Source organism: Alligator mississippiensis, chromosome 2 (assembly GCF_030867095.1).
Source record: "Alligator mississippiensis isolate rAllMis1 chromosome 2, rAllMis1, whole genome shotgun sequence".
Classification (NCBI taxonomy): domain Eukaryota; kingdom Metazoa; phylum Chordata; order Crocodylia; family Alligatoridae; genus Alligator; species Alligator mississippiensis.
The window spans coordinates 300,540,547-300,564,235 of NC_081825.1; the positions used below are offsets into that span (position 1 = coordinate 300,540,547).

The 23,689-nt window shown below is 55.6% G+C and overlaps 1 protein-coding gene across 2 annotated transcripts in view; it reads left to right on the top strand.

Annotated features, from left to right (window-relative positions):
- FERMT2 (FERM domain containing kindlin 2) overlaps window positions 1–1,912 on the top strand; it is an 85,264-nt gene extending 83,352 nt beyond the window's left edge. For both annotated transcript variants that reach the window (XM_006278432.4, XM_006278433.4), the window contains one exon: window positions 613–1,912. In XM_006278432.4, coding sequence (XP_006278494.1) covers window positions 613–786 — 174 coding nt within the window. In that variant the 3' untranslated portion in view covers window positions 787–1,912. The remainder of the gene's footprint in view (window positions 1–612) is intronic.
- Window positions 1,913–23,689: the final 21,777 nt, after the last annotated feature.

The window sequence follows — 23,689 nt, forward strand, 5'->3', positions numbered from 1 at the left end:
TAAGGCTTCCATGTCGGGCTTTACTATAGTCTCCTGCATCCCTGGGCTAGAGGGTTGTGGTGACGGTATCACTTGCCTGGCTGTATCTCTTGCTAATCAGTTCGTGTTTTGCAGGGGAGGGGAAGAGTCCCATAAATAGTTGTAGTAAGGGCCTTATTCACCTCCACTGTAAAATGCCTGCTTCCGCATTAGTTATAGAAGCTGCTTCTGACTTCGACCAGAGTTGAACCCAACCCCGGGAGGAAATCTTTCAGGCTATCACTACTTCCAGTGGGAGACTTAGTTACAGAGCCAGCATACATTGGTTGGAAATGGTCGTAATTTGGCAGAAAAACTTGCCCTCCTTCCGATTTCTATCCAGTCAGTGTCTCGGGAAATAACCTTTGCTGCAAAGGAGCCATATTCAGTCCTGAGGAATGAAGGAGATTGAAAGTGTTTGGGCCTGGAAAAATTGTTGCATCTTCAGCTCCAGACCTGGTTTTGTTCAGACAGTCGCGGAAGCATCTGCCCTAGGGGAGAAACAAAACAGCGTAGGGAGAGGCCAGTTCTGCAGCCAGCACGATTTGTTCCAGACCGGCTCGTCCTTCCTAACCTGTATGCCTTGCACTTCAGGTCACTGTCGAGTTCGCAGATGATGTACGGGTGTCCTTCATTTGCACCGAGGTGGATTGCAAAGTGGTTCACGAGTTCATTGGTGGCTACATTTTCTTGTCAACGCGGGCAAAAGACCAGAACGAAAGTTTAGATGAAGAGATGTTCTACAAACTTACCAGCGGTTGGGTGTGAGTTTGATGTACTGTTTACAGAGAGAAACCCCCATGGCCATATTAAATATTTAACTTTAAAAGCTGTTGTTTGAAATATGCTGCTTAATAAAGGAAGCCTGAAATGTATCTTTTTTTATTTTTTTTAATTATGAACGTTTTTGCATTACCCAGAGCAGTTAATACGTGCACTAATGAGCACTTCTGTTAATCTGCTATAACGAGACAGTATGTGAGCTGTGTTGTGGCACATCCTGCCTACAGCCTTTAGACACAAGCCGTGATGAGCCAGTCGGGATCAGATTTAACTGATGTAGCTAGCCAAATTCGGAAGAGAACTCTAAGCCATCTATCTACTAGAAAGCTGTCCAGGCCTTAAACGATATGAAGTCTATTTATCATGTTTAATGCATGTGGTTTTTACTTTTGTGCTTTTTCTGTAAATTTGACATGTTTTTGAAGTTGTTCTACCTTCGAGTAGAAAGTTGATGTTTAATTTCACACTACATGAATTGGCAGGTGCCTGATGCTATTTTGAAGATATTGTGTGTGGCCTTGAAGAATGTTCCTCTGTTAGTCTGTTGTAGCGTGATTTTTTTGTTAACTTTCCTTTTGATAATCATTTATATTGTCTTTTTTTTATTTTTACACCGTATTGTATTACGACACTTTTAGTATTCACCAGCATAGTCACTGTCTGCCTATGATATGCAAACCTTTTCATTATGATATGAAGTAAAGGTCTATGAAGTATAGGTTTTGTGTAACTAATGTAAAAACACAAATTTTATAAAATTGTACAGTTTTTTTAACTAGTCTCACAAGCCAGCTAGAGTACTGCATAGATCTAGTGCATCAGCATTAATGCTATTAGGCTTCTAAAAGATAAGGGTAGCAGTTTAGGAACGGATAGCTGCAGTTCAGTACCTTTTTATCTAAGTTAAGTCCGACTTTTGTTAGAGCCAGGCCGCAGTGTCTTTAATAACCCTGCCTGGAGTCAGCGGGTCCCGCCTGTGCACCAGCACCAGTGCGAGGGACCCTGACCCACCTCATGCCAAATATTGCCAGTCTTGTGTCCCGGTAGCCTGTGGTGGAAAGACTACATATAAATGCATTGTATTTTAAATAAAAGGAAATCTTTTATTTAATATTCCATTTCTGGTTCCGGTTCTTGTGCTCTGCACAGTAAAAGGGTTTACTGGCCCGGCCCGGTCCCTGGGGTTACACACGGTGTTGCTGCCAGGGGGTGTGGGAACTGCACCACCCTCTGGCACATCAGGAGATGCAGCTGGCAAGGGATATTTAAGGTGACAAGGGGGGGTCTACCAGTGTCCAACAAACGGGGCTGCTGCTGACCAGAGAAGGTGAGCTCCCATCTGAAAGTGCAGAGAAGACGGAGCTGTTCTTGCCTTCTTGGCTTCAGTCTTCTCAGACACCCTTCCCTCCCATCATCTCTGGAGGCGGATGTGTAAACGACTGAAATCCCCATGCATCACGCTCATAGGCGCGAGGAGGGTGTTGCTGGCTCGCAGCTCACCAGCAGGTATTTGGGGGACTGCTGGGACCTGCCGTGGTTCTCCCTTCCGCTGCACTGCTGCAGCTTTGTTGACAGCTCGTCCATTTTCAGCCGGACATTTGGACTCTCCTTGCAAATGCCAGGCGCTTCCTGCGCCTTCTGCCTCTCTCCCGATATACCACCCAAGTCGGGGCAAATGGCACCTCCTGCCCCCTCCATTAGCATTTTAGCTGGAGGGTGGCTGTGCTCAGTCTCTCCTGGAAGAAGGGACTAAGAATTAAAGTCTGTGTCTGAGGGAGGACAGATCAGGCAGGAGACGCCCTGCCTTCCCCAGGTTTGAGGGAAGCTCCACTCAGCCCAGGGGCACTTGCTGTGCATGAGGAACGGACTCCAGGTTTGGAGTCCACCAACACCCGCAGCTCTCGCCAAGGGCACTTGCAAATTCTGGCCAGTCCTTTTGGGTTTCACGGCACACCAGGGCACACGCAGGGGTCAAGAGAAGTGACTCCCCAGTCCCCCACTGCACCCCCAGGCCCATCCACCTCTCAGTAGACTTTAGCTGAGTACCTCGGAGAAGGGACAAGCTGGCCTTTCCCAACAGGATCCTGCACTGGAGCAGAGAAGCCCCAGGACCTTTTCCTTCTCCGTCACCGGAGCCTCAATTGAAGCGCTTCATTGGTGTGAGTGACATCAGGGGCCAGCGCGTGGCGCACGTGGACTGGGTCGAGTTCCCTCTGGTATGTGCCAGGCGATCTACCCACGCAGCATGGCCAAGTAGAGGACGGGGAAGAGGAATTCATCATGTCTGTCCCACACGCTGCCCGCTCTCCTTCCGCTCCTCCCTTAGCTCCCCTCTGCTCCGGCGCAGCCCGAACCCCTGCCTGCCTTGCCTTGCTGACTGCTGGTATCTGGTCGTTTCCTCATCCTCCCCATCGGCTGGATCGTGTCTTCTGTTAGATTGCGAGTCCTCCAGAGCGGGGACGCTGCTGCGTGTACAGTAACGCAGTGGACTCATCGGCCTCCTAGATAGTGCAGCAGTCCTGATAACGATGGCTGTCGGCATTTGCTGGCCCCGAGCAAAGAGAGAGCTGCTGGCTACGTGGCACGTCCGGAGGGCTCCCTCCCCTCTGTTTACAGGTGCCTGGAGGAGCGAGCGAGGCTCGGGCAGCACTTGTAGCAAAGCCTTTCTCAGTCCTGGCCCTGTTGGCAAGTACCTCAGCATGCCCTGCTGTCACTCAGTGCCTCGTGGGAGGCTCGTAGATCGCAGCGTGCTGACTCGGTCCTGAGAGCCAGCGGTGGTTTGCCGTCATCCTTTTGTTGGCAGGGCTGTGACCAGCCCGCACCCAACTAGGGAGGGCGAGAAGCAAGCCCTTTGCCTCAACATCAGTTTGTGGATTGTGATTCCCAGCAGCTCCTTCACCTGCGCCAGCTCCCTCTCTAGGAGCACACGTCTGTCTGGCTCAGCTGCCAAGTGGCGGCCCCCACACCGCTCCCCGAGCCGCACTGCGGGACCCACCGCTCCCATTACAAACTAGCTTCTGCACCCTCCTTTGCCTGGACACGAGGGTCTCTGGGACGGAGACTCGTTTCACCGTGCAGTGCGTAGTGCCGTAGGGCAGGCCTGAGCCAGGGGAGCATGCATCTTGCAAGTGCAAAATGCCGCCCTGGACATGGCGCAGCCCTTCCCGAAGCGGGAGAGGAGAGGTCAAGCACTACATCTGCAGGTGCCTTGCTGCCTGCCCGCCTAGGCTGCCAGGCCTGCAGCCCCTGGCCCTTTTGGGCCTGGTCGTTCTCCGCTGGTGCCCAAGGCTAGTGCTGGTGTATTGGCCACGTTCTGCCGACAGCCCCAGGAAAAGCCGTTTTAGGAAGGCGTTTTGCTTCTCCCCTCCCGTAGCCACACAGAGCCCTTCGCGCAGTGTTGGTGCCGCACTGCAGCAGGAGGCCGTGCTTTCGCATGGGACTAGAGAAGGGGGGCAGGGGGGCTGTTATTTTTTTGGCAAGGCATTTTCACATGAGTCTGTAACGGCTCCACATTCGATGCTAATTCCATTTGAGAGAAGAAAGCATTGATCTACTTATGAGGCTGGCTTAAAATGTTTGGGGGCAAACATGCCATTTCATCCTCTCAGCTGATGTGTAATGAGATTCCAGCGCAATTTTGCAGTGGTGGGGCAGGGGAAGGGAAAACAACACATCCTGATAAGGCTTAATGCAGTCTCCAGAGCTGTATTTGCAGACTCCTCTTGCTATTTATGAAGCAAGCTTATTGGGAGAAGTGAGGCTGGCATCGATCCGGCACGATGCTCCAAGCTCTGTCGGCGGGAGGCTCCCAGGAGGATGCAGCAGCAGCAGCAGCATCGTGGGGTCTGCTTCCAGCGCTGCGTGCCAAGACTTGGGCAGAGCAGCCTGGGGCCGAGCCCACGCTGGAGCCAGCTGGACTCCAGAAGCTGGGTATCCCCTGCCACCTGCCCTGAGGGCCTGGTCTGGCTGGTTCTCTGAGCACGTCTAATGGACCGGCCCCTGTGCAAAAGGAGGTGGGGGGTGTCCTTGTTCGACAGCAGCCTGGTGCTGCACACGCTCCTGAAGGAGGGGAGCTGGGCTTCGATTGCTGCAGGGTTCAAACCCGTATCGCCCCCTCCCGGAGGGGCTCCATACAGGCCCCGCAGGCCCGGGCAGCGCGGCATGCTTTAGCCCCAGGCGTACGCAGCAGCTGTAGGGCCAGGAGCAAGCTGGGCCCCTCCGTGTAGCCCTGCCTGAACTGCCTGGCACAGGGCACTGCTGCAGGGCTGCCCGCACCGTGGTGCCTTCATGGAGCAGCGCAGTGAGCGTGCCGTGCTGGCCTGGCTGGAGGGCCTGGGAGTCCAGGACGACCCTCTTACCCTCCTTGCTCTGATTCCCATCTTAGCTCAAGATCTGCTGCTGTGCCTGGAGGTTGGGTTGGTCTTCGGAGGAAGTAATTCCTCTCCGTACTTTGCGGAGGTCCCTCAGTCAGCACCGAGTCCAGGGCTTCAACGCATCGGAGCTGAGCCGCAGAAACTGGACCGGGCGGTAGACTGGGCCCTTTACAGCTAAGTCATTGCCCCCAAAGCCACTGCCACCTGCCTTGTAAGTTTGCAGCGCGGATACGGCCAGAGCACTGGGACACCTGGGCTCTTCCGCTGCTGCTGCGAGACCCAGGCCGGATGCTTTTCTTCCCAGAGCGTCTGCTAAATTTGAGACTGAAGGAATTCAAAAACTACCTGCATTCGTGCCCGGCCCTGGCCCCTGAGCCCTGGCTGGTGCTTGTGGGGTTACAGACCCACTTCCCCAGACGCTTGCCTTAATTCCTGCACGATGCGCCCTTGCCTCGCACCCAGCCGGGGCTTCCCCTGCACAATTCCAGCTCAACAGAGAGGTACGGTGGCTCCTCGCAGAGGTCTCCTCACCCTGAATGGCACCGTGTAGGAAGGGTGGAGACTGTCCAATGCACTGCAGACAGCCCCCCCACAAGTCTACTATAGCCCCCCAAGGGGCCTAGTTTATGGAGATGGGAGATTTTCCCCTAGCTTGCTCCTTTGGCCTGTGGGCTACAGGCAAGCAACGCGCAGGGGCATCCGAACTGCAAGACCTCCGAGCCTGGGCCTGCACATAGGATGCCCGCCACGGATGTGGGAGTACCTGAAGCCCCAGGCTGGAGAGTCTGGGAGGAAAGATACTTGCTGGTGGCAGTGCTGCATAGATTTCAATGCCTGAGCTCTGCTCAGTGGCTGGAATTGGGAACAGGTTTGGCTGATTTAGCCTGAGACCTGAAATTTAAATTAAAAAAAAAAAATGGGTAGCATAAGGACCTGCCTGCTGCTCCAGCTTCCACCACCTAACACCAAGGTGTCGCCTGCACTGCAATGCACTTGCATTCGCTTACCTGCTTTGGTCCCCCGCAGCACACGGGACTCACCAGTTACAAATACATCCATATATCTCAGCTCACCAGGAATCGTTCGTCCTGTGGGGGAAAACATGTCCACGGCTGCTGCTAAAAGATCTGTCCTCACTCATTTCTTGTAGCAGCCACAGCTTGGGTCCATGCTGTCAGCTTAAATCCATCACGAACTGCGCAGCTCCGCCATAGCCGTCTCCCGTGCAGGGGGTCTGACTGCTTTGAGTTCCCTGTGGTTGTACAAATACCAAGGGAGCCTGACAGCACTGGTGTAAATGCAGTAGTGCCCAAGGCCCTGCCGGGACTGGGCCCTGTTGCACTTGGAGCTGGCCGAATGCGGAGAGAGCCCCTGCCTTGAGATGCCTACATGCAAACTGGGGTGGGAGGACATGACTTGCCCAGGGTTGCTCAGTAAGTCGGTGGCAGAGCTGGGAATAGACCCCCACTGCTGCCATGCATGCACGGCTGCTGCTAATACAGCTCCTCCCTTGTCCAGTCCCGCCAGACATCAACCCGGCCCTGTGCCTAGTGCCAGCTTGCCCCTAGCTGGCAGTCCCTGCCCTCCGGTTCAGGCTGCTGACTTCCTTATCGTGGATATGCCCGGGTGTAGCTGCAGCACCTGCACAGGCAGCCCTGCTGCCAGTCCCTTGTATGACTCAACCTGATTTTACAATGAAAAAGTTAAAGCCAAACCTAAAGCGATGCACCAGGCACGTCGTCACCCCGCGCCCTTCACAAGACCGCCAAGCGACTATAGGACCCGGGCCGGGGGGAGCAAGCGCGGCTCCGGCTGGCACGTGGGTATGCGCGCGCTGCAGTGCTGTCCGCGCAGTCAGGGCTGTGAGGAGAGAGCGCGCAGCCGCAGGGGGTTGTAGCAGGGCTAAGCCACGGTCCAGCTGGCGTTTCACCTGCCTGGCCACAGGCAGGGCCGTCAAGCAGGAGGCATCAATCAATGGCTCGGTTTTGGGCCTGCTGGAGGTTGCATCCTGCGCCGTGGGCGAGCGTCACAGCTGTTAGCAGGGCAGCCCTGTCCCCTCCCTCCTCTCCCCTCCCCTCCCCAGCTGCCAGATGGCAAAAATCAATAGCAAAAGGCAAGGAAAGAGTCGCTCATATTCAGCGCCCTCCTCCCCCTCCCACCGAACGGCAGTGGCCAGCCCTCGGCAGCCTCGGCCTTTCTGCCAGCGGTGGGCAACGCGCCCAAGCGCAGTTCGAGTGTCTTCCCTGTTCGCCGGGGTCTCTGCGGCTGGAGCCCCGGGCGACCAGGCAGCCGCGCCGGAGACTTTTCCAGCAATGCCTGGACCCCAGTTCCCGAAACGCCGGACAGACGGAAATGGGCAGCACGCCCCCAGTTTGCAGCTGCGAGGACAACGACCCAGCGGAAAAGCTGCACGGGGGCGCACGGTTCGCTGGCCGCGGCAGGGGAGCCGGGGCTGTTGCTCAGAGGCGAGCAGCCGTTTGGCCGTAAGCGTTCGGGTAGACCGAGGCTTTTGTCCTCGCCGCTGTGAGGAAGGGCTGGATTAGGCCCATCGCACAAGCACAGCCTGATGGCTTGCTGTGTTTTCACAATCGACCTGTCAAGCGGGGAAGGAAGCGGGGGGATCTTGTGCTCCTGACATTGGACCCTTTGCTGTACGAACGTAGGCGCGACCCGTGCCCTGGCGGGGTAGCTCGGCTGGCCTCACAGCGGGCAGGGAGCAATGGCCTCGCGCGTGCTCTCAGGGCTTGCTGTGGCCGCTCGCCTCTGGTGACCGATTTCCGCAGGAAACCTGTCATTTCATTTCCTCTCGCTCATTCATCCCAGCCCGACGGGCACGCCGCAGGCTGGGAAAGGAGCGGGCCTCGATCCCAGCTCCGAGCTACACAACGCCTTGCTGGGTGTCCATTTGCAGTGTAGATGGGGTTTGTGCAGGTGTCCCCTGAAGCAGGCCGCCCTGTTACACACACACACACAAGCACGTGTGCACACACAGACACACGTGCACACGCAAGAGCTACAGAAAAGGCTTGGGAGTGTAGCCCATGCTGCTCCGTCCGTCCCCCAGCGCCGTGCCGTGCAATGGACCCTTGGGCCATTCCTGGCTCCCCCCGGCCCCGCAGCCCGCCCGGCGCCGTGTGGCTCTGATGCGATGTATCAGCGCCGTCGGTGTCGCCCCCAAGCAGCTGAGACCCCAGCATTTTCCACCACCCACCAGTGTCATTTCCCAGCCAGCCCCACCCTGCACCCAGCACCCGCAGAGCTGCCACTGCTTCAGAGGAAGAGCACAGCCCCCTCTGCCCACTCCATTACCTTACCTTTGCTCTCTCCCTGCCTCCCTTCACTTCCAGGTCTCGAAAACAGCCAGCAACAGGCACGGATAAGCCACCGAGCCAGCTCAGGTTGGCTCACCACGGACGAGTGGCACTGCCTCCTGGCTCGCAGGGCATTGCTGAAGCCCGGCGAGGCCTCACCCTGCCGCAAGACGCCCGCCACCCTCCTGCAGGACCCAGCAGCGGCTTCCCAGCGCGGAGGGGCCTGGCGGAGAGGAGAGGAGAGCGAGCGCCAGGACGGAGTCAAGCGCCTGATTAAGAAATCAAATGGGAGTCACACAGACCAGCCGGCACCATCGCTCAGGTACACGTCCTCTGCTACCTGCTGGCTGTTCGGTACTGGGCCGATTACACTGCTGACAGACAGACAGACAGACAGACGGGCTCTGCCCCACCAAGGAGCTGTGCATGCCTCGTGCTGCCAGCAGACCCGTGCACCCAGCTCTGGCCCCAGCGAGGTGACTACAAGGGACGCTGGGACTAGCTGACCGTTCATCTCTGGATTGTGTTTGCAAAGCATGGAGGCGGAGGGGTCAGGCTGGCCCTTAGCACAACCGCTCCCTGGCTAGGCTGCGAGGAGCGAGCACTGCAGACAGCGCGCCGCAGCCGTGGGGCAGCAGGACAGACGAGCGAGGGAACCAGGGCTCAGCCTGGAGCAGGGGGCGAGGCGATGCTTCGGAGCACATGGACGAGCGTGTGGCACTAAGGGGCACCCCAGCCGGGGCGCTCAGCTCGTGGTCGTGCCCTGGGGCCGCGGCAAGGTCTCGATTTGCTTCCTCTGCCCGTTGCAGGCTGATCCGCAGCTGCGGCACGTGGCGGGGGCCAGACGGGACGTGCAGCAGACCCTTCCTGCCCAACACGCGTCGCGCATTTGTCTGAGATCAGGCGACTGAACGCAGCAGCCCAGGAGGTCCCTGCCAGTTGTACGTAGGCCGGCGCTGGAGCAGAGATGGGGACGTGCTGTTTCGGCTGACGGCACCTGTCCACTTGGCTTCAGCTGCTGGCAATGCGGGAGGGGACAGAATAGGGCGGTAACTGGGAAGTTACAGGTAGATCGGAGGTGAGTGACTGGAGCGGAGGTCTGCTGGCACGGGGGTCTGCTTTGAACGCATTGAAATCAGCCCGTGGTGTCGTTCACCTCCAGCAGCTCCAGGCAAGGGCCAGGCGAGTTGGAGCAGATGAGACCGGCTCTGCCCCGGGCCCTGCAGACAGACGGGGGACGTGAGTGGGAGCCGTTAGCGAGCAGGTGGTAATTAGCTAAGTGCCACCCAACACCTACTCTATGAGGCATGGGGCTGGCGTTTCCCACCTGACGCTTCCTTCTGTTGTGGCCGGGGGCAGAGGGAGCACCGTCCCGATCCTCTCCAGCCGGCTCCACCTGCTCTCCCGGGGCCGGGAGGTGGCCGGACGACACACCTAGGCCTGGCCAGAGCCTGGGGAGAGCGAGAACAGGCCCAGCTGCAAGCCCGGTCTTTGCACCTGCTCCATCACCGTCCCTGCAGCCAGGCCGAGGGAGAGGATCGCCCTGAAACGCCCTCCCCGTGGAGCTGGCATCCTTCCCCTCCCCAAGCCCTGCTTCCAGTTGGGTCTCTAAAGATACGGACAGCTGCTTCCTAGGCCCACAGCGTCCGAGCGGTCTGAAACGCACATTGCTGTTGTCCCACTCGTCCACACCTGACTGTCCCCAGATTCAGACGCCTCCGCTGTCCCCTTTGGGGAGCTCCCAGCAAGGGCTGGGGGGGCCAGGTCTGAAGCACCAGGCTCCAGATGGGCACCACAAACATGCAGGCGCCTAACATCTGTGACCGTTTTGCACGGCGTGCCAGTGCCCCTCGCACACTGCCCACGCGGCACGCTCTCCGAGCATCGGGGCGGCTGGAGCTGGCGGCAGACGGCGGCACCGAGAGCCGAGAACGGGTGCAGCGAGTTAGGCACTAAACACCTCCGGCAGCGAGTAAGTGGCCCGATTCTCCAAGGCACCAACTTACGGCGGGCACAGAGCTGGGAAACTGTCCCCAGCTCCGGCGCGGGTGGCTTGCAAGACCTCACCAGTCATATCCCCTACCTGTAGCTGCACTGCCACTCCCACGCAGTCCCCTTGCCGTGGCTGTACAGCGCCTAGCGCAAAGGGGCTCTCATTTCACGTGGGCCCTGCCGGCGTTTCCACACTGCAAACGGATGCAATGGCTCCTTCTGAGAACGAGCCATGAAACGCAGGGCAGGGAAAAAGAAAACTGCTGACTCTATGAAAGACAAGACCAGAGCAAGATGGATGTCCGCACGTCCCTCCGCCCTCCCCTGGGCTTGCCCGTGGCTTTCTTTGAGCCTTGCAATCATTCACCATTGAAAAAAAAAGAGAAAAAGGAGCACTAATGGGAACTGGCTGTTTGAGTGCAAAACCACTTTGCTTAATGCAAGCGGGGATTCGTCTGGTGGGGAGCACTGGGGGTGTCCTCAAACACTCCTGCAGCTTTCTAAGCCAGGAGTAATTTAACACCACGCAGATGGGAGGATCTCATGGGCTTCTCAGGGGGAACTGCAGAGATTTATGGCGGTTTTGCAGGCCCGAAAACTGGCAACGGATGCACAGCGCACAGAGCAGATGCTGGTGGGAAGCGCGTGGCTGTGCCGTCTTCGTTCTCGCAGTCGTGCTTGACGCTACCGCCGCCGAGCTCCTGCCCGAGGCATATTGCGCTTGTGGATCGGGGCAAAATTTAAGGCAAGAATGTTAATTCCCAAGAGGCAGCCGGTTTCTTCCTATAGGACATGGAGCGACCTCGCTGGGGCCGTGGGATGGATGTTGTTGGTACAACGTGTAGTCTAGGACTGGGAGGATGCTACGGCCCCATGGACAGCCGGGCCAGCGTTACTTGCTGATGCATGAGTTTGGGAGAGGGTGGCAAAGCTCCTCTTAGTATACCTTGGCATCAGCACAGAAGCAAACGCAGCCAGCACCATCCACCTGCGCTGTTGCTGGCGTGCTGGGCCCGGCGGAGCATCTTTGGGGTGGCAACACAGGAGGGCAAAGCAGGAGGTGGGAGTCATCTCTGGTGTTTGCAGGCCAGCGTGACCTGCCTCACCTCCGCGCTGGGGGAGCCTGCCTGGGCGCGCTCCAGGTGCTGGGAAACTGGGGTGCTCTGACCCGTGTGCAGGATGCCAGACACATGCGGTTTACCCAAGGGCAGAGCACGATCCCAAAATACCGTTTGCTGCAACCAGGTCTGGAAAGGGCCTGCACGCAGGGCCCTGCTCGCTCCGGTGCTCTACCATCAAACCATGCTGAGTAACTCAGGCACCAACATTTGAGTCCAGCGTTTGAGGCTCCTGGATCCAGTTTGCTGCCAAGAGCTTTTGAGATGCGAGCGATGTCTGTTTGGCAGGGAAGGCTCTTGAGGAGCTCTAGCAAGAATACAGCTGCTTGTAACACCCGAAGCAAGCAAGCTGCTAGCTATCCCACGCTTGTATTTGCATTTTCTAGCATCCGAGCTGCCTCATCCCAATCTCTGTCATAGCGTTATCGGTATAGCAAACTCCTCAAAGACATTGGCCGAACCCAGGGCTTACAGCAGCATCTCTGACCCAACAGGACACTGAACGGCAGTGTTGGGAACACGACGCCTTGTGTGACTTTTTGTCTTACCCCCACGCAAACTGGGAAAGATCATGTCGGGGCAACCTGAACTGGGACCCCGCTTTGACTATATGCCTCAGTCTTCCAGCTCTCACCGAACGGGCCCCAAGGATAAAGCATCCACAATACGTGATAACTAGAAACTGTACAAAATCCTGCCCAGACTCCATCGTGTAAAACAAGATGTGGCACAGCTTCCCGTACACTGACAGTGCACCTCGCACCAACCGATGTCAGCGCCGGGGACCGGGCTTAGCGCGTGAATTAGGAAAGTGACCCTTAAACGGGTGATGTGGCCGTCCGCGGGTCCCAGGCAGGGCAGAGGTAAGAAGCCCCAGGCAGCCCCTTGGCATCTCATTGTTAAGTGTCAGCTCTCGAGGGCTTGTAACAAAAAACTATTTCCAGCCGTTTTAAAATGGGAGCCAGGGCAGGACGAAGCTGCCAAGCTGCTGTCAGGGCTGAGTGCAGGACATCCCCTTGGCTGGGAATGGGCTGTTTCCTTGAATTCAGCTGAGATCATCTGAGGGAGGGAAGAGGAGCCGCTTGATAACAGAGACACACCAGCAATGGTACCTCGCTGTCTGAATTCAGCACCGTTCCCTCCGAGCAGAGATCATTTCCCCAGGCAAACAATGCCGGCGAGACCGCGGTCATTTCCTCTGCCAATAGCTGAAAGTAATTTACAGCAAATCAGCGGCCTGCGCCGGCAGTGACCGTATCCCAACGGTGGATGGTTATCCCCCACGCTAACAGGAAATGCTTTTCGTGATCTGTTTGGAAATCCCTGAACCAGAACTGGTGTGCGCCCACTTAAGGCCTGCGGCGGCTCTGGAGAGCAGCAGCAAGGCCTAGGGATTCACTCTCAGATGGTCGGGGCTCAGCTGGCATCGAAGCCTCGCCTCCAGCAGGCAGCGAGGATGGCCTTTCCGGGAGGCTCCTGGGTCCAGGTTGGGGAACAGCAGGAGACGGTCCTATCCCTTTGCGCGATTGAACTGCCCGCAAGGCAATGCCTGGATGCAAGACGCCTGCGAAAGGTCCTTCATTTCCCGCAGGCAGGTAGCTGTCTGCCGCAGGCAGTAGTAGCCTTTGAAGACGAGTTAGCAATGATGCTTCCAGCGCTAGCATGTGGGTGGTCTGGAGGAGTCACCAAGAGGATGAATCATCTAGCCACGGAAAGGACGGAGCCGGGTGCCGGTGCTTCCCAGCGCTGCTCTCGGGACGGCTCCACCGGGAGATTTCAACAAACTCCTCCAGCTGTGACGAGCGGCTGCATGAAGCCAGACCTTTCCACCTCCTCTGAGCCACGTTACTAACCAAGCTCTTCCATCTGGGAAGTGTCTGGCGCTCTTCAAAACGCATCTTGACACCCACCTTGCGGGGGTTGTCTGACCCCAGCAGCCTTTCCTGCCCAAATGCCAGGTCCTTTCCAGCCCCTAACAACTGTGAATCGATAAATCTTTGGATATTTGCAGTTAACGCAGCATTTTTCCCCCTCCTGTGTTCTCATTGGTGTATGTCTCCATTTTATTAGATGTATATGCCTCCCTTCCCAACAGAGGCTCAGGGCAGCTTACGATAAGAAAGAAAATAACCTAGAAAAGCAGGCAGGCTATTGAAGAAAAAAAAAGATGGAAAACAAGAACTCCCCAAATGATACGTCCCAGCCTAGCCTGGCTGGCTAAATGCCTGCCCACGTCGCAAGGTCTTACAGCAGATGCCCAGGCTTGGGTTCAGGCAGGCGTCCAAGGGAAGGGAGCACAACTCCTGAGAACAACTTTCCGCGGGTTTTTGCCAAGCGGTCTTGGTGCGTTAGGTCCTGGCTTTGACCGGATGCCAGGTGGGGCTGCTCATGGCAGGGAGCTCCTACAAAATACCCGTGCTGCAACCTCCAGAGCAAGGCGAGTGTAGGGTGCCTCAAGACCCTAGTCCCCATTGCCTTGGTTGGAGAAAGGCTAAGGGGCATCACCCTGACGGAGACGCACCCTTGCTGAGGCATTAGGTAGTCAGCGGTGGTTCTTATCTGTTGCTCTTTGGCAGAAGCTACGACCATCAAGGCGCTGACCGTCTGGACGTGGTCTGGGTTTGAACTCTGCCTTCATGGTCTAAAGTGGAGATGGTAGGTCTAGGGCAGCCTCCGCTTCCCCATACTCTTGCCTAGGCATACGTGTCGAAGGTCTTGGTGTGAAGGTTGCAGGATGCCGTCCAAGTGGATTCAAGACCTGACAAGACCACACATGTACACCATGATGCAGAGGATTGACGGTTGCCTACTTGGCCCTGATGGGAATTAGCATCACAGGATCTTAGAAAAGCAGGGCTGGAAGGGCCCGCAGGAGACCACCTAGTCCAGCCCCCTGCTCAAGGCAGGACCATCCCGGATGAAACCACCCTAGACAAGCATTTGCCCATCCTACTCTTTGCAAACAGCCCTCTCGCACACCTACCAAACACAAGGCCGCAAACTTCAAAACCACCCTGACTTGCCCCAGGTAAAGCGGGGGGATGAGGGCTGCCAGCGTCCTGCCACTGTGGGGACAGGAAGGAGTTTGTTAAAATACTCTGGAGAGATCCAGGGGAGAGATCTGTCCTTCCCTCCCTCCACGCTCACACTGCAGAGGAAGGCAAAACTCCCCGCAGCCCCTGACAGCTTCACCATGGGGTAAAATTCCCTCCTGATCCCAAATGTGGCCATCGGTCTGACCCTCAGCAAAAGAACGAGCCCCTCAAGCCAGGAACCGCTGAATTTTTTTAAGTCCCAACAGAAGCATTGGCACAGCCCCATCGAAATCCCCAGCCTTGGCTGCAGCCAGCGCCCAGTGCAGCCGAGGGAGGTGGAAAAAACACCCAGAACAGGAAGACAAGAATACTCTTCCCACCCCAGCGTGGGAACCAGCAGGACAGAAGCCAGGAAAATACCAAACACCTCCCACCCTGCTCTGCAACCGGGGTGGGGTGCCACAGCCACGACACCGTGCATTGCACATCCTAACTGGAGAGCCAGACCCGCCCTTTCTGCCAGCTCATCCCCTCCACACGCCTCCCCCAGCTCCTTTCTTCTCCGTCCATAAATTTGCATCTGCTTTGGGCTGCAGGCTCCAAGTATTGCCGTGTAGCAGCTTCACAGAGCACTCCAGGGATTGCTACTTCCAGATCATCTCTGACTATCACTGCTCCAATCTCTTCTCGAAAATCTCCAGTGCAGATCCTCCAACCTCCCTAGGCAGCCAGGTCCGCTGCCGCCCCATTGTAAACTCGAAAAGAGAGGGCTGCAGCCTTCTCGCCGGTTGGAGCTGGCGCCAGGTGCTCCTAGCTACTGCCGAGAAGATCCAGGTGCAGCAGAGGGTCCAGGAGCTCCCCAAGGCTGCAAACCTGGGTGATAGGGGAAGATTGAACCTCATCGGGAATAACCATCCCAACCCCGCCCCAGGTTGCCCACTGCCAGCACCTCTGTCTGCATTCAGCTTCCGCTGATTCACCCATATCCGATCCCCAAGTGCAGCCGGGCACTGGGAAAGGACTATGACCACAGGCCCCAAGTCAGATGAGGAGGAAAGCTAGAGCTGGGCGTCACTGGCCTATTGCTGTCACCTCCCTCCGGATCTCCACACAGTCTCATCCAACACCCCATGTCCACGCTGAGCAGGAAAGATGGCACACTGGGCCCTGGGCAACCCCACAGGACAGGTGCCGAGGGGGAGAGGAGCACACGCCCATGGCCACCTCCTGGGACCCCTGCTAGGAACAAGCAGAACCGATTGAGAGCCGTGCACAAACACCCACCGGGTCCTATAAATGCATTACCAGCCCCCGTGGCCGACTGCATCGGGGTCTGCTGGAAGACCTTTCACTCTCCCAGTGAACAGTGTCATGGCGTGAGCCTGGACGTCACTTAGGGTTTCCGTTTGTTTCAAAGGCATAATAGCACCGCGATATTCACACTACAGCCGTCAGGTCCATGGCACCGTTTTTCCTACCATAGCTCAAGAATGATGACACCTAAATGAGCTGCCTCTCTTGATTGCCATCCATTGCCTCCTGCTTGGCTTGACCCCATTGTTTTCTTCCTTCAGGCTGTGAACTCATTAAGTAAGTGCAAAGCAGCCGGGACTGCAATCCTAGTCCCAGGCTCAACACTGGTTTGGAGGGGGGAAAAGGCCAGGAATGCTGCCAGGTTCTCATTATTAGGTGTAGTTTCATCCTGGCCTGTGCTGAGTCCATCCTGGGAGGGCCTGAGTTACCAGGAACTGGGGACCTCCCTGGAGGAGCTCGGGATCAGACAGGATCTGCTGTAAGAACCAGTGGCGATTGTCCCCAGGGAGGGTCCGGCTTGGGGAGGCAGAACCGTTTCAATTAGTACCAGAGATGAAACTGTATGCAGAATTCAGTTATCCCTGTTATGCCAGCTGCCAAGTCCCTGTGTGGTGCCAAGTTTTCTTGCTCCAGCTGCAGCACGATCAGCGAGACGGGGACGGGTCCAATGGTCTAATCCATTCCTCATTGCAGGTAATGTGCCGTTCGCCTGTAAATCAGAGATCCCTTCCCTCCTCCCATAACCATTTCCTGTGTCTGGGCTGAAAACAGGACTTGGACACAGTTTTGCAGATGATGGCTCCAGCGCTGCTGTCAGGCTGCCTAATCCAATTAAAATGATCTGATTCATTTGCACGTTTGAGGGGAAGGTTTTTAAGTGTGTTTCTGAATAACCTAGTGCATTTATTTTAAACGGGCTTTACAGGGGCACCCGGGGGTAAGCGACTGAAATATCTGACTCACTTTATACATACCCCTCTCCGAATCAGTCACAGAAAATGAGGGTTGGAAGGAGGGATCTCCGGCAGTCATCTAGCTCCAAGCAGGACCAGCCCCAACTACATCATCCCAGCCAAGGCTATGTCTAGCCAGGTCTTAAACACCTCCAAGGATGGAGATGCCACCACCTCTCTGGCATCAGTGTTTTACCACCCTCCCAGGGAGACAGTTTTTCCTCCTAGCTCACCAACTTCCCTTGCTGCCGCCTGGATGCTGCAGACATCCAAGCCCCTCCTCACTCTTCCCTGAGCAGGCGGCACCTGTAAAGCATCACATTTTTAGCACAACCCAGACACACGCATGCCTCCATTTTCATCGGCATCTCACCCATGTCTTTTAAACTCAGCGCACGCATCCAGCTGGACAGCATATTTCAGAGCTGAATCTCTTCCTAAGACTGGTAGTTTTTGCTTAAGCTGCCCCGGCTGCGTCTCATGTTCGAATACAAAGAAAGACATTTCAAGGCCGCACATCTGCTCGCAGCCTGCGATAAACTGAGGACTTTGCGCATTTCCCATGTTATACCAAGAACCCTTTTACTAATACTGACACCCCCTCCAGGCAACCACGAACACAGGCCAGGTAGAAGTCGGGGAAAGCACAATTATCAGAGCTAAGTGAAAAAAAATGGAACAATTTGGTGAGGAGTTTGCAGGGGGTGGGGGGGTGGATGTTTTTATTTCCATTACTTTTTGGTCCAAATGGACTCTTTGGCATTCTGACATGTAAAAAGTATTGATTTGGGGAGGATATTTTTCAAATGTGCCCAAGGGACTTAGGTACATCAATCCCCTCGGTGAAAGTGACAGTCACGCGGGAGTCCGAGTCATTTAGCTGCATCTGAGCATTTCCCCTTGATCTACAGCTGGTTAAAAAAAAAGGAGTGTCTTTGAAATTGCCTTTGCATCAGCCTGCCTTTGACGGGGGGAGAGGGAATTAAATCAGCAGTTTCTCACTGACATGTAGAAACTCAAAGGCGTCTGCCCCGCTCTAAAAAGCGCCTTGAGAAAACAAAGCACAGACTCAGTCTCTGTTTGCCCTACAGAAACAGCCACCACGGCCAAAAAGGTACTTTATATGGTTACTGCTGAAACAACACTCCTGACTGTCACCAGCTCCCATCGCAGAAAGCCCCGTCAGCAGCGCCGGCAGCGTGGGAGGGTCTGATGTCAAGGGTGGGCTGCTGGGAAGTCTCAGGCATTCACCCCCCCCCCCCCCCCCCCCCCCCCCCCCGTGCCATCTGAGAAACAAGCATTTCCATCAAGGAAGGATTTTGCTCCTTTTCTGGCTTATCAGCAAATGACTCGACCCTCAGTGACGAGCTGTGGTTTTATTTCCTGCCTGCTCAAAAAAAAAAAATTAAATAAATAAGAGCATCCTTCTCGAGGAAACGTGACTCACACGGGCAGAGGGTCCCATCCTCGCGCTCTGCACTCATTCGTCCATGTTCCTCGCTTGCAGAAAGGTACACCGGATCCCTGCGGCGCAGAGGCAGGAAGGGACTCCTGTGCGGAGCGAATGTCAAAGGCACATTACAGCCCCAACCCCTTCCAATTCCCTGTGGATGCCAAAATGCCCCTTGTAAATCCCCCCGACCCCTCTTAAACCATGTATTCATAAAGCAGCGGGGCTGAAAGGGAGCTCCAGAGGTCACATAAAGTCCAGCCCCTGCCTGAGGCAGGATCAGCCAAACCATCCTGTGCAATCCATCATCTTTACTCTACATAAGACGACCGTCCGCCCTGACATGGCACTGACCTCGCACCCGAACCTGCCCCAGGGAAAGCAGAGTGACCGGCAGCCAGCGCCCTGCTGCTAGGAAATGTGGTCGATATCTGCTCAAGAGGCAACCCCGCTCCCAGTCCATACCAATCTGACCAGAGGCTGAAAATCCCTTCCTGACCCCAAATGTGGCATCTGTCTGACCCAGAGCGGAGGTGCAAGACCCTCTAGCCAGGACCCTCCGGGCTTTGCTTTACAACACTAGAGCCTGGCAGGATGCACTCGCACGGGGCGAGTAACCTGATGCGTTCTCCCACCTTGATCCGGGACAGGAGTAGGACACGACGACATTAATTTGAGCATCACAGCCACATTGATCTTAACGACGCCAAGAGGCCAACCCCGCTTGTGCCACCTCCCACTAAGGGGCCACCCAGCCACAACATCACCGTGTAGGGGAGAAGGCGTCGTAGGTGGAGGACACATATGGGCAGCGGGGAGGGAAAGAGGCGACAGCAACACCGGGCTGCCACTTTTGTTCCACCTGCCCTGTACAGAAGCAGCAGGGCTCGGGGAGGAGGTGATGTTTAAGGACCATTTCCAACAGGCTCCAGAGCTCCCCCACGGCCAGGGCTGGTGCAACGGCACTTCAGTCACCCTTGCCCCATCCTGGGCAACAGGGCGCATCTGCCCTGGGTTGACGTCCTGTGCCAGGCAGCGCTCTGCTCCCTGCAGGCTGGCTGTGGAGCCGGCAGCCACGCAGCCACGTCCCGCCATGCTGCACCCAGGCTAATCACTTATGCATCATGCTGGGGCAGTGCAGACGAGCGCCACATGAATGCAGCCATCTCGCTGCACAGAGCTCGATGTGCACGAGGGTGCTGCTGCCTGGTGCAGAGCACGTGCAGCTCAGAGGTGCCCACAGAGTGGCCCAACACGCCCCGAAGCTGCAGGGTCACGTGCCTGGCTTGAGGCCTCTCTGCAATCTGGGGCCCTTTTCCCCCTTACCACCATCACCTGCCCTCTCTCAGGGGACCGCAGGGTCACCCTCTGCTCCAGGGTCCAGCTTAAGAAAGATTAAGCAGCACAAAGGACCATTCCCCTTGCATCTCCCTGCTTCTGCCTTCCCCAGCCTTTGTCCCTCCGCAGAAGGAAATCTCCTTTGGCTTTGTTGAGAGAAGTCCACTGTGCAGCAAGTCTGCTTTACATAACACACTGGCAGGCCCCTACTGCTGCTCCTACACCTGGACGTCCCGCTGAGATCAGGTGGGGATGCAAGTCGGGGCCAACCTGGGTGCTTGCCCAGAGCAAACCAGAAGGGAGCTGTGACCTCCTGAGGTCCCTTCTAACCCTCATTGTCTCTGATTCTTTTCTGGGATCCTTTTCTGAGATCTTCCCTCCCCTCCTGCCCTTCTCCCCTCCCCAAGCAGTTACCCAGAGAGCCGTGGGACCCCCAGAAGCAGACATCTTTAAGAGCGGGTTACAACAGCACTGGGCTGGGCTGGTTTGGACAGGAACGATCCTGCCTGGGACAGGGGGCTGGCCCAGACGGCCTCCTGAGATCCTTCCTGGTCCTATATTTCTACGATTCTCCAAGCTGACGCCCCACGGTTTCCATGGGATGTTGTCCACTTCCCACCTGTCACCATCACGGTCATTTCTGCTTTTATGGCACTGAGCTCTTCCTGGGGCTGGTTCGAAGGTATCATTATCTCCGGCCTCATTACAACCCCAACTGGACTCCAGGAAATACCCCCGGGTCACTTCACCACACGTTCCTACGGTGCAGTCTGGGGCAGAGCTTCAGTGGGTGCAAATCAGCACGGCTCTGCTGAATTCAGCAGGGATGTGGCTTGGCCCCAGCTGAGGATGCAGCCAAGTGCTTCTGCAGACAGGCCGGCTTTAAATAATAAATCGTGAGGTCACATTATCAGGGACTCAATGAGGGCTCGGGGTTGGCGGGGTTGGGGGGGGAGTTTTAATAAGTAAGTGACTTGTCTCCATGCTAAGCTGCCCAGCACAGGCTGTATCACCAGATGAAACACATGTTGTTCGGATCTGTCGGCAGCTGAAAATCAGATGTCAGGGTACTTCAAAGGACTTGCTTATGGGCTTGTATCCCAAGGGCAAAACTGCCAGGTCAGGGCTTACAGCAGCATGTGGTGCTCTTATTTTGGGTGCATTTTCTTTTTCTCTCCAGTAACCTGGGAAGTCACTGGAAACACATCCCACGGCAGAGTTAGAGCTTGAACTAGAAAATCTTGAACTCCTGTCTGCACTGTGGACCAGCTGCAACAGGAAAGGGGTGGATGTCCCTGCCAAATTCCCTCTGGTCCTGGGGGCAGGGCATTCCCCAAGGTGGGAGGAATGGATCTGAATCCCCTTTGGGAAGGAAGATTTGAACCTGGGTTTCCCACGACCTAGGCAAGGTCTCCAGGTCCTCGTTCAGTGGTGCAGTAAAGTCTTGCAGGCCCCCTCCTTCATCACAGGGTTGAGCTGTGGATCCCAGATGTCTCCTCACAGCCCAGAGAGAAGCACCTGAGCTCTGGAGACCAGCAGAAGACACCGGCTCGAGGCAGCTCCCTCCTCTCTCCCCTCCCCAAGCATGCTGGCCACTTTGGGTCCGGTCCTGAGACACCTTGAGTTATGTCAAGGAGCCCTGAACACCTAGCATAGGATGCTAGATATTAGCCCAAGGGCCAGGCTCCTAACAGCTAGCCACTGCAGTTTTTAAATCCGTTTCTGGATTCAGTGATTTAGGTGCCTAACTGCACCCCTTTCTTCTGCATTTTGCTCCTGGCTAGCTTAGGTGGTGGGTGCCTGCTCGGTTGGCCTCTGAGGCTATCTTCCTGGGTGCCTAGGTCTACCTATGCATTGGGAGTGTCTACACATGCATTTATGCTGGTTTAAATTTACTGCGCAGTAAACAGGAATAGGCCAGCATCTACACATGCAGGCATTAAAGCACATTAACGCTGTGTCTGGACTGACTTGGAGATAAAGTTAGTTCCAAGTCAGTCCACACACACACTGTTACTGAGAAGTAAGGCATCTATCTACATGTGCGTTACTGTGCAGTAACTAATCGGGTGTAAATTTGATACCTGCATGATGTAGGTATCAAATTTATGCTCAAGCTGGCATACGATGCCATATTTACTGCACAGTGCAGGCATGCACTTGTAGACGTGTGCCAGTATTGTGAAGTAATTTTGGTTACTGTGCAGTAAATGCGCGCGTGTAGACGCGCCCACTGTTTGGTAGCCGGGCCTTGTCACTCACAAGGCAGTAGGGGCCGTTGGGTGTTGCAACAGCCCTCTGAGCACTCAGCCCATCAGGGCCAGAACCTCGCTGGCTGTCTCCTAAGACACGCAGCTGCTTTTTTTAAAGACATATGTTTAACCAGTTAAATCATGGAAGGGCTGAGATGCTCAGCTGGAGTAATCCAGCTCCCCTGAAGCCCAAGGGCCAGATTTGCAGCCGCGGTCGACCAGCGCAGCTCCACGTGCTGGAGTCTGAGCTGGTGCAAGGCTTGCCACACCTATTTAGACCACCGAAATACGTCCTGTCCCCAAGTGCACAATGTGGGAACAGAACATGCTCAGGGCAGCACCTTCCTGTGACTTCTCACCCGGTGTCTGAGGCCAACTGCGCAAATCCCGTTAATATTCACAATGCCTGAAACAAAGGGAATCAGCCCATCTGGCACAGGAGGCTCCCAGCTCTCCTCCTGGCACGCGGTGACCAAACAAATCACCGCATCCAAATGACTCCATTCATTACCCCTTCAACTCTGCAGGATTTCCTGGCCCCCAGTAGCAGCCCAAGGTGAGAGGAAGGAGGAAAATCTGATATCCAGCACTGGGGCCGTGGAACAGGAAAGTGTCTAAATGTTCCTATGACTTAGCCCTGGCGAGTCCTTGCAGCTTCACTGGTAACGCCTACTTCGCCTCCCCTCAGCCCGTACCAACTCTCAGCGCAAGTCTCCGCAAGCTCCCCATATTTTTTTAAAACATCCAGAAAGAGTTGGAGCATCCTCCCAGGACAAATGTTCGCCACAGCCTTAGCATCACACGGCAGCGCAAGACCCTGTGAACCCCTTATGTACCACGCAACAAGCCAAAAAATTACCTGGGATAAAATTACAGGAGCAGAGCTATGACTTAATGAACTGCTTTGAGGAATTAAGCTGCTGAGAGTCTGAACAACTTTCCACCCTCTTGCATCAGTTAGCATGAAAGGAGCACTGCATAAAATGTGTAACACCACCACCTAGTGAGAGAAAGAAAGACAACAGGAGTGTGGGCAGGAGTCTGCGAGCCTCTACAGCAGGCTGACACAAGGGAAGTTTGAGAAATGTCCCATTGCTGCTGTACTTGTGTTGCTCTAGGAGATTTGAGCCCCAGTGCCAGGCGCTGTACAAAGCCAGCACAGAGTCCGGTTCCCTCCCCAAAAGCATTGATAAAGGAGATCAGCTAAGTTTTTGACTTGTCAAATAAGGCAACTCCAGTGGATAATCAGCGTGTCTCTTCTGTTTAGTTACAATATGTTAATGGCACCTACTGGCTCGAGCTGAAGGCCTGGGCAGACAGTACTGTATAATAGGCCTTTTCCTACAACCTTGGTGCTAGAAGGTGTTTGGTTTGATGAAAACTTATAGTGTGTAAAAACAGCTGTGGCCACCCCATGGTCTGGGAAAGAAACCTGCCTATACCAGTTCAAGCCAAGCTCCTACCTGCCTGATGATACCGGGGGAAAAATGAAGTGGTCTGGGGGGGGGAGCTTGATTTTTCTTCTCTAATACAACCAGCACAACACCTCCAGTGTTTTTAGACTTCAGACAGCTTATACCTGATATTGTAGTGCTAAAATGCCAGCATCCGCGTGCACACATAAAGCTAAAGCTGGCCTTCCTGTTTCTGCTCCAAGGGGTTTGTTTGTAATTACTATAAACTTCCTCCCATGCAGCAACTCATGGGAATGCTCAATTCTGGACGTGAGTCTCAGAGCTCCTTACCCCACCG